Here is a 14,362-nt window from a genome sequence, read left to right as displayed (position 1 = left end):
CATGCCCTAAAGGCTCCTGAAGACAAGAGGTTCCAGTCCTCTCATTTGTACTCTGCAGAAAAGGGGGGCTGGAGTGGGAATCAGCAATGGCTGTAACAGAACAGGGAGTCTGAAACGAGCCCCTGAAGCACGTTTAGGACTGCAGGTGTTAACAAAGCTATAACGCCACCAAAAACGATGGGCTGTCTGATTCAAGAGGCAATAAAGCAACCCCATTTCAGGAATCTCTCAACAGGAAAACCAGAATCGGCCCTTTTTCCCTACCACAGCAGCTATGCAGCACACACATCTCATCACTTGTTACTGCTGATGGCTTTGGCTGCTCAGGTTTGTTTGCTGTCAAAGTGATGCCTTTCAGAGAACATTTTTCATGCTCCAGTATCAGCATTTAGGAAGGCAATTTGAGAGACACCAACCTCAGTGACACCTCTCTTACTGACTGCTGACATTTTCTGAGGCTTGGCTCCTTGAAAAGCACTGGCACCAAGTGGTAATAAATAATCCTGCTCAAATCCACCACCGCTGATCCCTAAATATATTCCTGCTCTTTACTACAGGCTTGGCAGGGTTTAGATTAGGTTCTCCTTCCATGGGGAGCTGTACTATTACAGCAGGGATTGCCCCGATCTACCTGCAGAAGCCTGGGCTCTAATGCAGACCCCATCTTTTTGCTCTTGGGCAATAGCTGGGACACAAACACATCACCTCCCCAGGTGCTGCTGATGGTCCAGCTGCATTGTATTGATCAGCTGCATTTCTGTTACGCTGACAATTCCCAACCACCATTATAACTGGCTGCTGGGAACTGCCAGCATCAGAAACAGCTCCACTGGATCCTCTCGGGAGGTCCTGAGATCACTCATGTTTGTTTCCTCTGGATTAGGAAGGTAACAGAGTCCTAAAGGATGTAACAGCACCTAGAGGTACGACTTTAAAAGTGATGGACACGCTAAGGAGCAGTTCCATTGACACCAACTGCAACAAGGGGGGTGACGGGACACTGGCACAGGGTGCCCAGAGAAGCTGTGGCTGCCCCATCCCTGGCAGTGTTCAAGGCCAGGTTGGACACAGGGGCTTGGAGCAACCTGCTCTGGTGGAAGGTGTCCTTGCCCATGGCAGGGGTTGGAACTGGATGAGCTTTAAGGTCCCTTCACACCCAAACCAGGGTGGGATTCTATGATTCTATGAACAGAGGGGCAGCATCTCTCTGCTAGAAAACTGTAAAGTTTCATTTCTGGCTTTACTGCCTATTCAGTGGAGATGAAATGACACATTAGTAAGTATCTCCATCACAGGTCAGACAACCCATTTCCCCTCTACCCCTGTTCTCCAGAGCTGACAGGGTTTTAGGAGCCCTGGTGCTGCAGCAGGGGGTTTTTGAGCACCGGCGCTCAGACACGTCTCACTTCTCTGTGACCAAGGACAGAAGGCTCTGGTACAACCAAGTAACTGGGAACCCTTGGCTGTGCTCCTTCCTGCGTAACAAAGCTGCTGAGCAGGGAAGCCGAGTCCCTGTGGGAAGTCTCATCGGCTCATAAGCTCACCTGGGAAAAGTTCTAGTGAGGACGATGCTGAATCACAGCACGGGAGGACAGGACCCTACCAGTACCTCCCCACCTCCCTGGAGAGCGGCCAGTGCATGTTTGCCCCATGACAACATGTACAGGGTGGGTTTAGTCACTTCAGTCCCAGTCTCTACTTCAGGAGCACTGAGCTGCCTCACAGGGCAATGTTTGCTCTCCTGAAGTGCGTTTCACGTGGCACCGAGGGACGTACCTTCACCCCTTCGTTGTAGCTGTCCACGGGGCTGTTGAGGCTGGCGAGGCTGCCCAAGTGCCCGGGGGCTCCAGGGCGAGGAGGTTTCTTTGGCGGAGCTGCGTGATCTGGTTAATGCAACAAGAGGCATTTTAGAGGAGCAACACATCAGATGTACCTGCAGAGCTCTGGTCTGTCAGCACTACAAAGGCGGTTACTCTTGCCTTACTGCACTAGCAGAGGAGGTGCACATCTGTATGTGTCTTACAGGTATCAAAAGACACTTCAGAACTCCCTTTGTGGGGTGAGTGCTGCTCATCTCAGTACACCTACCCCAGAGATGACTGGTACTCACCCCTTCGTACCACACATGTCTATGTCTGGGGAAATCAGACCTCTTCATGGCAGGAATCCTGGCTGTGATTCATTCTGACACTCAGAACCCCAAATGTAGGTGTCTACTTTTGTCTGACATGTCTGAACTCCCCACATGGTGGAGTCCTACACAGTGATTCAGCTTCCTCCAGACACTCCCCGCCTGTTGATCTGAACACTTCTTGGCTTTGGTGACTGCATCTCTGGAGACCAAACACTTTGTGCATCAAAACACCTACGTGCAGTTACCTGGAAATGAATCCACCCCTAGTATGAAGATACTGGCATGAACCTTTGCTCACTGCTGCTGCTACAAGACTTGTGATCAAGGATTCAAGATGACAGTGTAGGAACTTACTGCTTACCTGGTTTACCCACGGGCTGATATATGTGCTGGTTACCAGCCTGTAAAGTAAAAATACACATTTAGATCAGTTATTGCGGTGCTCATAACTTCCATCAGCACCATCTCAAACACTGCAAGCAGCCCATTTCCCAACAGTGAAATATAAAACCCTATCTGGAGAAGGCTCTGGAGAGACCTTACAGCAGCTTCCAGTACCTAAAGAGGGCTTTAATAACAAGACTTAGCGGAGGGGCTGAGTTCACTTGGTGTGCTCAGCTTGGAGAAGAGAAGGTTGAGGGGCAGATCATGTCCTGTCAACTTAAAGCTTTAGAGCAGAAATGTGATGACCAGAAATAAAGCAGCATCTTCCCCCTGCCTAGTGCAGGTCTGTAACTGCAGACTTCAAATCAGATTTCACTTTCAGAAACCAGGGGCAGAAACCAAAGATCCAAAGTCCTGGAACTCTTCTGCTGTCACCAGGAACCTCTGAAACCCACATCCACGCTGTGCTACACCTGCCCTCTATAGCTGGAAAATCCATCTGCTTCCTGCCAGCACCATCAGTCGTGTCATTAACTGACTTGTGTTGTTAACCTGAGTATTTCCAACCTGATAACGCTGGGGAAAAGAACGGGGAGGAGAGAGGAAGGAGAGTAAAATTCCTCTGAAACAATTCCTGAATCTTTGCTTTCAGAAAGTGGCACATTTGAAGTGAATGTCGATGTGCACAGTTACATATACAGCCACATGCACAGCAGTCAGGGACTAATAAAACGTGTGTGGCAACTTAGCATTTGTATCATCACATCCAAGAACAGGCTCATGTGTTATTGCATCTCCCACCCAGTGCCCCTGAACTGCAGGCACTTGCTCCAGAGCAGGAATCAGAGCTGCTGTGCTTCCTGCTCTACACTCCTCCAAGTACCACAACTACTCAACCATGAAGTCACTTTGTGGGAAGATGTAAACGACCTCCGTGCACCAGATTCTGTCCTTGTCACAGAAATCTATGTGCAACACTGGGCAATTATTTAATCCCAGTTCTCCTAGAAATAACCACTATTTCTCACCCTCTCAATGAGCAATCCAAACTTCTGTGAGTCAGAAGCACAAGACATTTCCCACTGCAAATGAAATCAGTCAGAATGAGGTTCTGCGTGTATTAAGAGCTATAAAAATGCAAAGTCAAATTCTGGAACTAGAAATGCAGGTACCACAGATTAGAAGTGTCTTTTATAACTCATTTTGTCAATGATCAGTAAGTGTTTTCTTCACACTCTTTCAAATGGGGGTTGATATTGAACTACCTCCTCCAGGAAGACAGGACTTCCCCTACAAGCAGTTTGGCATCTGGGTGTTGGAACCTTAATTCTAACCCTAGGCAGTCGTGCTGAAATCCAGCAGCAGCCAGAGAAAGCAGCTGGCTGCAAGCAGTACTTTAAACCCAGTGCCACTGACCTGCACCCTACCAAACCCCTGACATGACTTCAAAACCTCACGTTACCTCAAAGCATCCTCATGAGCAGCACTAAATGCAGTGATACTTTCCTGGCTCTTGTATAAAGATGCAACAATAGCAAAGACAGAACAATAACTAACATGGTTCTGCCTCCAACAAAGCCTCTTCCAGGCATGGATGTGTCTGGAGACCACGCTGCAGTGTGTCATTAACACACTCATTCATGACTGTGCTTTGGCTGCAAGTGCAGGAAGAGTCCCTAAATTCTTCGGCAGTGAAGTACTGAAGCCAGACCAGGAGCTTACAATCACACCCCAGCTGAAGCAGGGAACTGATTTTAACTATTACACTATTTAAAGGTGACCCCTGAAGACAAACAGTGGATGAAGCATCAGGTTTCTATCAATAACAGCCCCATGCCTAACTCCCCCCCCCTTCCTCTTTTCTATCTGTGTGATGAAGAGATTCCAATGGTAGTTTAACAACTGCAGAGATGGTTTTAGTTAGACAGGAGGGAAGCCAGTCAGAAAGAATTCCACAGCTGTTGTCTGCCAATAAATGAATGGCTACGGGGGTTATTCCATTTGTTTCATAGCGGATCATCTACCCCAAACAGACTGCTGGGTAATACAACAGCAACATTTACATTCCCTGTAAGAAAACCCTTTGGATATTTAAACAACTGCAGAAGTTATTTTATTCCTGCTGACAAAACTTCCAGAAAATTATCCCCATTTTTAAGGAAAAGGCCCAGGTCTGCAGCATGTGAACACTGAAAAATCCATTTAATATTTGTTTCAACAGCAGCTTTGAGGGGAAAAAGCCCCAACAAACCCCAAATTCCCCAAACTGCTGCACGTACAAGTTTGCCACGGCTGCTGCTCCCACCGAAACTGGGACTCTTGGAATACTGCAGAACCATGCAATGATAGCGGAAACACTGAGCACGAGCTTTAAATCATCCGCCACCATCAAGACAGGGTACACGTTCCACCAGGAAACTGGAGAAGGAGGTGGGAGATGAGAGGATCCCACACATACTTACTGGGCCCTGGAGACCTCCGTCCTCTCGGTCGATGCTGCTTCTGGAGAGCCGCACGTCGGGTTTCTAAAACAAAGGGTCAAGGTTTCACTCCATGCTTTGCTGAACTGATTCATGTAATTGAGACTCCAAAGCATTGTAAGGACAGGGAAATGCTGTTAAAAACTGACACTGACAAACACAGATGTTATTTCATCCCAGTCTATGCACCCCCGCTGCTGCAACTGCTCCTGGCAGCCTCCTCAGCTGCTCCTCAGCCACCCATCCCCAGGAAATGGTTGGAAACAGTGACAGTACCATTTCCCTACCACAACACTGGAAATCCTGCATTTGGGTTCTCTCAAAGGCAGCCAAAAGTGGGTTTAGAAATGAAGTTATCTGCTTCCCAACAGCAGAACTGCAACCACGGGATGAGAAACACCACGCATTAATTCCCGCTTCCTGACTGAGGATGGCTTATATGGACTTGGCTCCCTCGCCAAGCTGCAAATGGGGCCAATTACTGGAGCTCTTTAAACACTGCATTTGGATACAGAAAGCTAATGAAGACATCCAAATGCAGTGTCCTCCTGATACAAGGAGCAAGTGAATTTTTCTTTGATCTGTTATAAGTGAGACACACAGAACCTGGTCATTTTCCTCCTCTTCCCAGCATATCATAGACTCATAGAAGAGTTAGGGTTGGAAAGGACCTTAAGATCATCCAGTTCCAACCCCCCACCTCCCACTAAACCAAGTCACCCAAGGCTCTGTCCAGCCTGGCCTTGAATCCAGGTATATTTATTCTTTGAGGACAACACTGATTACATGGAAGGACAAAGGAAGAGTGGATGTGAAACACAGGTTAGCGATGATCTGAAGACCCAGGTTTTCTAAACGCACCAATTCTGGTACATAAATGCAAAGAGGATTTATCTGAGTCTTTAAGTCGCTATTCTATGAGACTGGATGAGGAGTTAATGAGAATGGGTTCATTCCAGATCTCCATCAGTGTAAATACAACTTCCTTCATATGTCTGTATGTGTAATAAATGGACACACACAGCATGAGAACGAACATCTTCTATGTAGGGAAATGTCGATGTGTAAATACTGTGACTAAACTCACCCCATGTTCTCTCGGGGTCAGTTTTGGGACAAATATATCTGCTTCTTCTTTACAACTACTCTAGATCCTTCTCCCTCTTTCCTTCTAGAAGCACTAAAGGCACAACCTGCTAAATGAATCTAAATAGCCAGCAGGGCAGACGGCACTCGCAAAGATGAACTAATATTGCTCTTTTATCATTAAAACCAGTCCAGTTGTGCTGTGGCCTGTCAGAAGGGTTTATACTTTGGATTTTCATTCAGCCCTCCACTGACTGAGGCACAGCCAGAGACAGTCACTGCCTGAAAGAACCTGCAGCTGAAAACCAGACAAATCATAGGAGATAGGGAAATACTGAGCCCCACCTTAAACAGGGAGAACTGAAGCAGACACAAGCAGGAGCTTTCCCAGTGTTTTGCCAGGAATTTGTGACAAATCTTATGATGAAACCTACCACTGATTAATTTCCATTGGATTTCCTTTACTATGATGGATTTTTTACGCTTAAAGTCTCACTTGATATGGGTTTGTGAGATACTTCCTTAGATATCCAAAGTAAGTCATGATTCTTATGTTTTTAAGCTGAAACAAACAGCTACCCTTGTTCATCTAAGCATACAACTTACTCAATTTCTGTTACACTGGTGTTCACAATTTGCCTTTGTTTCATGTACACTTCTGGTCAGGGAAGTGCCCAAAGTCTCTGGAAATAACCAAAGACTATCACATGGGGTTTGGATCCTCTCTGCACTTTCAATAACTCATTACTCCAGAAATGCACCTAAAGCAGACTCCAAAGATAATAAAATACTGAGCATTGTAAAGATTCAGAAGCACAAGACCATGCACTAGTCCAAACCACAGTTTTCCTGTATTATAAGGCAGAAGTTAAATTAACAGGCACAATATCCATCTCCTGCCCTCCCTGTCTTACTAACAAGGCCCTCCCTTTCAGCATCTAAACTCTCCAAACACCCAATTCTACAACCTCACATCACAACTACTCAACTCACGCGCAGCAGCAGCTGTGCAGCACAGGAGTAGACTTCAGGACATCCCATACAGGATACAAGCACCCACCTACAGTCTAAGCATTGTTTCACGGAAAGGTTGTAAATACACATAAAATATGACTAAAATGAGCATTATTAACTTTACACACACTTGCTGCACACACTACAAACCAACATAAGGAGCCCTGCTGATCACCACCCCCAGGCAAACGAAGCCATGGACAGTGATGGTGTTGCCCAGGCTCTCCAAGACCCTGATCTGAAAACAAAGACACCAAGTGCCAATGGGTAATGGCAAACCAGAGGGTTCACGAGCAGCCTGCACAGCTGCACAACCCACCTGCATCTTGGTGACCTTCATATTGGCATCTTAAAAGTAAGGAGAGATCTATGATCAAACTCCCAGTGTATTTTAAAGTCTTATGTAGCAGCAATTCTTATGCTTCTAAGGTGGAGAGCTTTAACTCCAGCCCCTCATGCTGCCATTAAACAGCAACAGAGTGTTGAACTTTTAATAGTGAGGTCCTTCAGATGTGCATAATGCAACACTGTCTAGATCAATCCATAAAAGACTGTTCTGACCTGTTCCGTACTTTACACACCATTTTACAGCATCTTCCCAGAGCTCTCTCTTGTCCAGGCTGAAGCTAAACAGTGGCCAACTGACGACAAACCATCTCCCAGTGAGTTTCATGCTCCTACTACAGTGGGTCTTCTCAAGCATAAAACTAAAGCATGTTTATTGTGGAAGTGCCAAGTGTACTAAACTAAAATCAAAGTTTAAACAAAGTCTTTTCTGCTTCATAGAATCACAGAATGGTTCGGGTTGGAAAGGATCTTAAGATCATCCAGTTCCAACCCCCTGCCATGGGCAGGGACACCTCGCACTAGACCGTGCAGCCCAAGACTCTGTCCAACTTGGCTTGCTATATTCATTACAGATACATACTTAAGGGAGGCACTATATTTTGTTATAATCTTGCAGAAAATCAAAATCCTTCAAAAGTCAATGGATTTTCCTTAATAAAAAGTCTTCTACCTGAAATCTCTGGGACCGTGTAGAGGACTTTTCAGACAGGATGCCTGTGTTGACAAACGGGAACATCATCTACTTTAGTTCCAGTATTACTGGTTACTCACTAATAAAAGAACATGTAAGTCTCAGCATTCCCAGGCCACGCCAGATTATAATGTCTTGGTGGGATTTTCTCAGGCTAAAAACCGAATCCTTATTTTAGCAGCAGTTCACATCCATTCCATTTGAATTGCAGTTCTCAGTGTCAGACAAGGGCAAAACCACAACTATGTGGGAATTTCAGCAAAAAACCCAGCCCCAAACCCGATAAGGAAACTATGTGAGTTATTTCTTCTCAACGTATCACAGGAAAGGACTATACATTTCTCAGGACAACACTGTTTGGTCTGCTAAGGAGTTACTATATATATCACATATATCTATTCTATGTGATTAAAAATCATGCCACATAACAGCAATAAGGCCACAGAAAAAGGTTCAAACTGGAAACTAAATATGAATGAGGAAGCAGGTAATTAAAGAGAAGAGTTCTGCAGTGTTCAGAGCTAGTCAGTGACAGTGACAAAAGTCACAGCATAAAATCACTCACTTCACTCTAGAGCTGAACTTCAAAGGTCCCCCTGAAAAGATACAGGATGATAGCTTCTTTCCCTACAACTTCTGCAAAGCAAACTAACTCACTACTGGTTCAGGAGGCTCTTGTGGCATCATCACCACTGGTTTCCTGCCTGGGGTTACAGGTGATTCTGTCCAAACCCACAACTGAAAGCATTCACAGGGAGGCATCTGAAATTGTTTTAACTCAATGAATTCAGGTATTTGCTTTTAAATGAATTCTGTACACAAAAAGTCAGGGCTGGAAGACTGAGATACACACGCTGCGGCTCTAATGGAGTTATTTGATTATTATGGTCTGATTTTGTGTGTGAACAAAGACCATGGAGGAAAGCTAGTGCTGGACATAAGTGCAAGTATCACAGCATGCACGCCAGACTGCAGGGTAATGGGCTGAATCATAGAACGGTTTGGGTTGGAAGGGACCTTAAAGCTCATGCCACTCCAGTCCCCTGCCACGGGCAGGGACACCTTCCACTAGAGCAGCTTGCTCCAAGCCCCTGTGTCCAGCCTGGCCTTGAACACTGCCAGGGATGGGGCAGCCACAGCTTCTCTGGGCACCCTGTGCCAGCGCCTCAGCACCCTCACAGGGAACAACTTCTGCCTAAGAGCTCATCTCAGTCTCCCCTCTGTCAGTTTAAAGTCATTCTCCAACTTGTCCTATCCCTGCATGTCCTTGTAAAAAAACCCTCTCAGTTTTCTTGTAATCCTGTTTAGGTTCAGGAAGGCTCCTGTAAGGGCTCCCTGAAACCTTCTCTTCTCCAGGCTGAACAACTCCATCTCTCTCAGCCTGTCTTTTAGGTGCAGTGAGCTGCAAATGCCAGCAGTAGAAACCATTCATGACTGTGGAGCTCTGCTTCTGGTGATGGAGGTTGTTCATTCTGCTTCTATATGCCATTATGCACAAGTAAAATCTTGATTAATCTTCATCAATTTCATTTTTTGGGGGGGTATGATCAAAAAATAACTCATGAGAAAGTGCAGAATGAGACTTCATGAATTTCTTGTGCTATTGCCTGTATGTAACAGTGCAAGAAGGTATTCAAATGTCTCGGGATATAAATGAGTGAAAACCTCAGCTCAGGAGACTGAAGCACATGACACTCCAGACAGCAAGACTCCTTACACAGAAGGCCAATCAGACTTCCACTTGTTTGATGTGACATGTTTGTACTGGAACCGTCGCACCCCTCCACCTTCATAAGCCTGAACAGACACCATATTCATCAGTGATCTGCATCAAGCTTTAAGCTCAGTGTCTACTGCTTTTAGCTTTAGCTTCCTCAAAAATAATTCAGCTATTTCTGCCCTCCTCCTTGGAGATGCTGATACCCAAAGCACTTTTATCACAGGACCATGAAAGCCCCAGGGTCCATTAAGGCTACCAGACTAGTGTGAAACATCCCCTGTCCTGGGGAAAAAGTGCCCGCCCCCCATTTCTCCTGATGGATTTAGTGGTACAATTTAAAATTGAGCACTTCTTTACACTTCAGTTTTTCCACAAGAGATTTATTTTCATTCAGGAGTTTCCCATGAAGAGGATTCTATTTGTTTTCTCTTTTTTACAGCAGAATTCCAGCATTCAGGATTCTCTAAAGGCTGCAGTTTGCAAACCAAATTCCTCTTTTCAAGTATCGAGCTATGTGTTCTCAAAGGACCAGATTCAGGCAAACTGCTTACACAGATAACAACCTCCCCAAAGACTGGCCCATTTCCATTTCAATGCCACTGCAATTTAATTCTTCATCTGGGGTGTCTCTTCTAGCACACAGCATCAGTTGCTGTTTATACGCGTACTAACAGGCTTTGAGTTGTGTTTCTTCCCTGTAGAAGCAGCAACCAAGCCATGAGCAAGCTGGTGTTACTCTGGGAAAACAAGAACTGTACTAACAGAAACCCCACTGAGGATTTTTCTTCTTGTTGCAGTGTCTGACATTACACAATTTGTAGTTGCTCCCCTGTGAGTCCAATTCTTACATGGCAGGAGTGAGATGTACTGCAGGAGTACCGCGTCAATAGAGCTGGTTTTGCAAGCAGCCAGTTCGAGCTGAGAACCCTCCACTGTATGGTCACAGAAGTTAGAAATTAAAGCCTGGCTCTTCCCTCTCCATTGTTCTTTATGCTCAAAAGGAAAAATATTCTGAAACCTGCCTATAGCAGGCAAGGGAGAGCCAGACTTGGGCAAACCATTTAATCACAAGCTAAGGGGTTAGAGCAGGAAGCTGTCTCAAAGCAAGAGACATGACATCGATGCTTCTCTTCCCTACATCACCTGCAGTGAAATTAGGGAAGACCCTTCTCCCAAGAGAAGAAATGTCACTTGTCACTCCTTAGAGGACAGGGTAAGGAGCGTGTGCGTGTCATGTATGGATTATTTCTATACCGGACCTGTGTCTGCACTCTCAGGTATAGACTGTGGACATCCTTCAGGAGATCTGCAAGTCCTCCAACAAAGACTTTCTCACCATCTCGATTTCTTCAGGGCTAAACCTAGAAAACCACATTTCTTACCCAAGAAACACCCATCTATAAACCAAAGATTCCTCTGACACACACCCTGCTGTGGGCTCAAATAGACCCTGTGGCTCTCATTAGCTTGTTTAGCTTTTGACACAGTATAATCCGTAACAGGCATCAAAGTATAAACCCCAAAGTCAAAACATTAGCACAGAAAGAAAAAGAACTGAAGTCTCTTATGGATTCCTCCAATTCTACATTTTGGCCATTGAAGTTCATGCTTATTTCCACTCAAACTTACCCCGTTTCTTGCCTTTCTAACCCTTTAAGGGTTTACATCAACCAAATCCAGCTCTGTCAAAGCTGTACAGCTGCTCACAAGTTCATCAGTGCTACTTCTCCTTTGAACAGGGGGTGGCAATAGGGATGGTGCCTCCTCACAATACAAACTTAGACATAATGAAAACACAGTAATTCTTTCCCAAAAATATGCTCGGACTGAATCAAAGGGAAAATGATCAAGTCCCTCCTCGAAGAGCCATCTGACATCCTAATGGTCCAGAGACTGAACCAAACTACAATAACAAACACTCCAAACAATCACTATCTGTTCTGCAGGAGAAAGCCAGAAAGCTTTCTTCAGCAAGTTCCCACACAATCTCCTGCCACCTGCAATCACAATGCCTTGTTCTCAGTAAGAGATGCAATCCTCAAAGAGCTCCTGACCATCTCCACTGACAGTGGGATCAATTTGACCTTCTGGGCTTGTGAGAATCGCAAGCAAGTGGTGGCACTCGAGACTGGAAAAGTTAATGCCTAAATTAGGGAAGAAATTCTCATCTCTCCTCCCCCTTGTCATAAACTGGACAAAGCAATCTGGGTACTGTGGTTTCTTCACTAGAATCCAATGGTAAACCACAAATTCCCAAGTGCACTCACAAGGAAACCAGCCAAAAGCAACCTTCAACATCCTTTAATCAAAAGTAACACCTTAACTCCACAATGTAGACCCTGGCTTGAACATGTACTGGACATGGGGGCATCTATTAGTACCTCTCAAGAGCTAGTAGAGCTTTATCCTACCTTGGCTGTCTTCACAGCCATTGGCTGTTCTGAGCAGTTCTGAATACCACACATAACTAAACCCCTGAGAGACTAAGACAATTCAATTGGCAAGGAATAAGGTCCTGGTAACAGCATCTACATAAAAGATCTGCTCTCCATTCCCACCCACTGGCTTCCTGCAGAGTAAAGCATGAATTCTTATTCTCAAGGAACTCAACATCCTAGCTTCAAGATCCCTTAAAAACTGTTTCAACTGATGAGAGACAATCAGGACCAGCAGCTTTGGTGTCTAAAATAATTCATCTGTACAACTAAGACTGTCCCTAAGAGCAGCTCCAGATGGTGCAGAGAACTCTTACAGAAACCACAGATCATTATCATCACCTGGTACAGTGGAAGATGTCCCTACCCATGGCAGCAGAATTGGAGCTAGATGAGCTTTAAGGTCCCTTTCAACCCAAACTGCTCTATGATCTGCTTTAAACAGAGAGCACATTTATGCTTCCAAGCCGAAGCAATCCTAAAATACTTAGAATTCCTTGAAAGCTTGTACCAAACATGTGCCTGATGTTTGTCACAGCCCGTAGCACATCACTGGATATTATCGACCTGTGAGATGAAGATCACAAGCCCACAGGCTCCTCAGCATGAGCCTATAGAGAACAACGTGCTACCACCATCTTCTGCATCTGCAGCCAGCAGTCTCAAGTAAGAGAACTTTAACACAGAACTTGAATTCTGACAACTGGAAGCCAGAGTTGAACTAAAACCATACACTAGTGGCAGTGATACCAAGAAAACATGGAATTACAGAGAAACAGCAACAGGAGATCCCATTTTCCAATGCATTTCTTCTTCCTCCTCTTGGTGAGGGCTTCCCCTCACCTTACAGAGCTCTCAAGTTTCTTCCCACTAACATTACCCCTCTAGTGCAAGTCTGCTTGCAACTCTTCCTATAGTCTTAGATGGCTGATAGCTGTTCCTTTTTTAGGGGGGGAGTATGCACAGATCTATCTCCTTAAGAACAAAGAGGCAATCTCCAGATTGACACAAAATTGTACTCACGATTTCCCACACATAAATAAATACTCAGCTGGGTAAAATGAGATTCATTAAACCCCTGAGCTCTTCCAGGTATTTGAAATACAGGACTCACTGGTCAACGCTTGGTGTAAACACAGTTTCCAAACCTACATTTTGGTAGGCACCCCTGTGTTCTCAGTACACATTCTTATTTCACAGAAGTGAGCAGTGTTAGCAAGCTGCAATACAAAAGGAAACATCAGAATGAATTTGGAAGCACTATGGAATGATGTGTTACCAGGAATCGTTCCTCTTTTTCGAGCCAGCGCTGATCTTCTTCCATCTCTTGTTGCTGTCGTATCAACCTCTCCTCCATAAGATGTGTGGGTAGAACCTGGCTCATTCCTCTTATGTCCAAAGTGCCTGAATCCTACAAACCAGAGTAAGTTTATTCAGTCTCACAAATTAGAAAGCAGCTGCAAGAATTTAAGAGATTATAAAAGAACACATTTTAAAAGGGCAAATGCACAACAGCCGTCGAGCAGAGCTCCTTCAACCCCTTATAAACTGAAGCAGAGCATCAGAGGAAACCCTTTCCCACCAGGAACATTTTATCTTGCTCCTTATCAGTGGAACCGAAAAGATTTGGAGAATTCTGTTCTGTGTTTCAGTAACGTTGTCACTTCATACACTGCACTTCATTTAAGCTGGACAACAAATCCAGATCTATCAATTTTGGTTTCTTGGTCTTGAGCAATAATAGAATCATAGAATCACAGAATAGTTAGGGTTGGAAAGGACCTTAAGATCACCCAGTTCCAACCCCCCTGCCATGGGCAGGGACACCTCACACTAAACCATGCCACCCAAGGCTCTGTCCAACCTGGCCTTGAACACTGCCAGGGATGGAGCATTCACAATCTCCCTGGGCAACCCATTCCAGTGCCTCACCACTGAAAAGCATCTAACAGGATCCAACACCAGAACAGTTTCGAGACCAGATCACTGTCTGTTCTGGAAACAGTTACAAAGAAGCCTCCCATCCTTCAGCTTTGCTGGGTATCTCCCACGAGAGGTATTTTTAGACAG

General features: G+C 45.1%; 2 protein-coding genes across 28 annotated transcripts in view; one reads left to right on the top strand and one right to left on the bottom strand.

Moving 5' to 3' along the window:
* Positions 1 to 14,362, top strand: part of DENND3 (DENN domain containing 3) — a 410,308-nt gene that overhangs the window by 99,402 nt on the left and 296,544 nt on the right. The window lies entirely within an intron of this gene.
* The window catches only part of PTK2 (protein tyrosine kinase 2), a 201,502-nt gene that overhangs the window by 5,230 nt on the left and 181,910 nt on the right, over positions 1 to 14,362 (bottom strand). For 19 of the 27 annotated variants that reach the window (XM_061447653.1, XM_061447654.1, XM_061447661.1 and 16 more), the window contains 4 exons: positions 13,572 to 13,703; positions 4,981 to 5,043; positions 2,496 to 2,535; positions 1,777 to 1,883 (listed from right to left, as the gene is read on the bottom strand). In XM_061447653.1, the coding sequence (XP_061303637.1) occupies positions 1,777 to 1,883; positions 2,496 to 2,535; positions 4,981 to 5,043; positions 13,572 to 13,703 (342 nt within the window). The remainder of the gene's footprint in view (positions 1 to 1,776; positions 1,884 to 2,495; positions 2,536 to 4,980; positions 5,044 to 13,571; positions 13,704 to 14,362) is intronic. The other 8 variants (XM_061447640.1, XM_061447641.1, XM_061447644.1 and 5 more) reach the window with 1 other exon arrangement.

The sequence above is a fragment of the Pezoporus flaviventris genome, unplaced genomic scaffold (genome assembly GCF_033815535.1).
Source record: "Pezoporus flaviventris isolate CSIRO_AGI_PZ_B2104156 unplaced genomic scaffold, CSIRO_AGI_Pfla_v1 ptg000007l, whole genome shotgun sequence".
Classification (NCBI taxonomy): Eukaryota; Metazoa; Chordata; class Aves; order Psittaciformes; family Psittacidae; genus Pezoporus; species Pezoporus flaviventris.
This window is presented reverse-complemented; position numbering and strand designations above follow the sequence as displayed.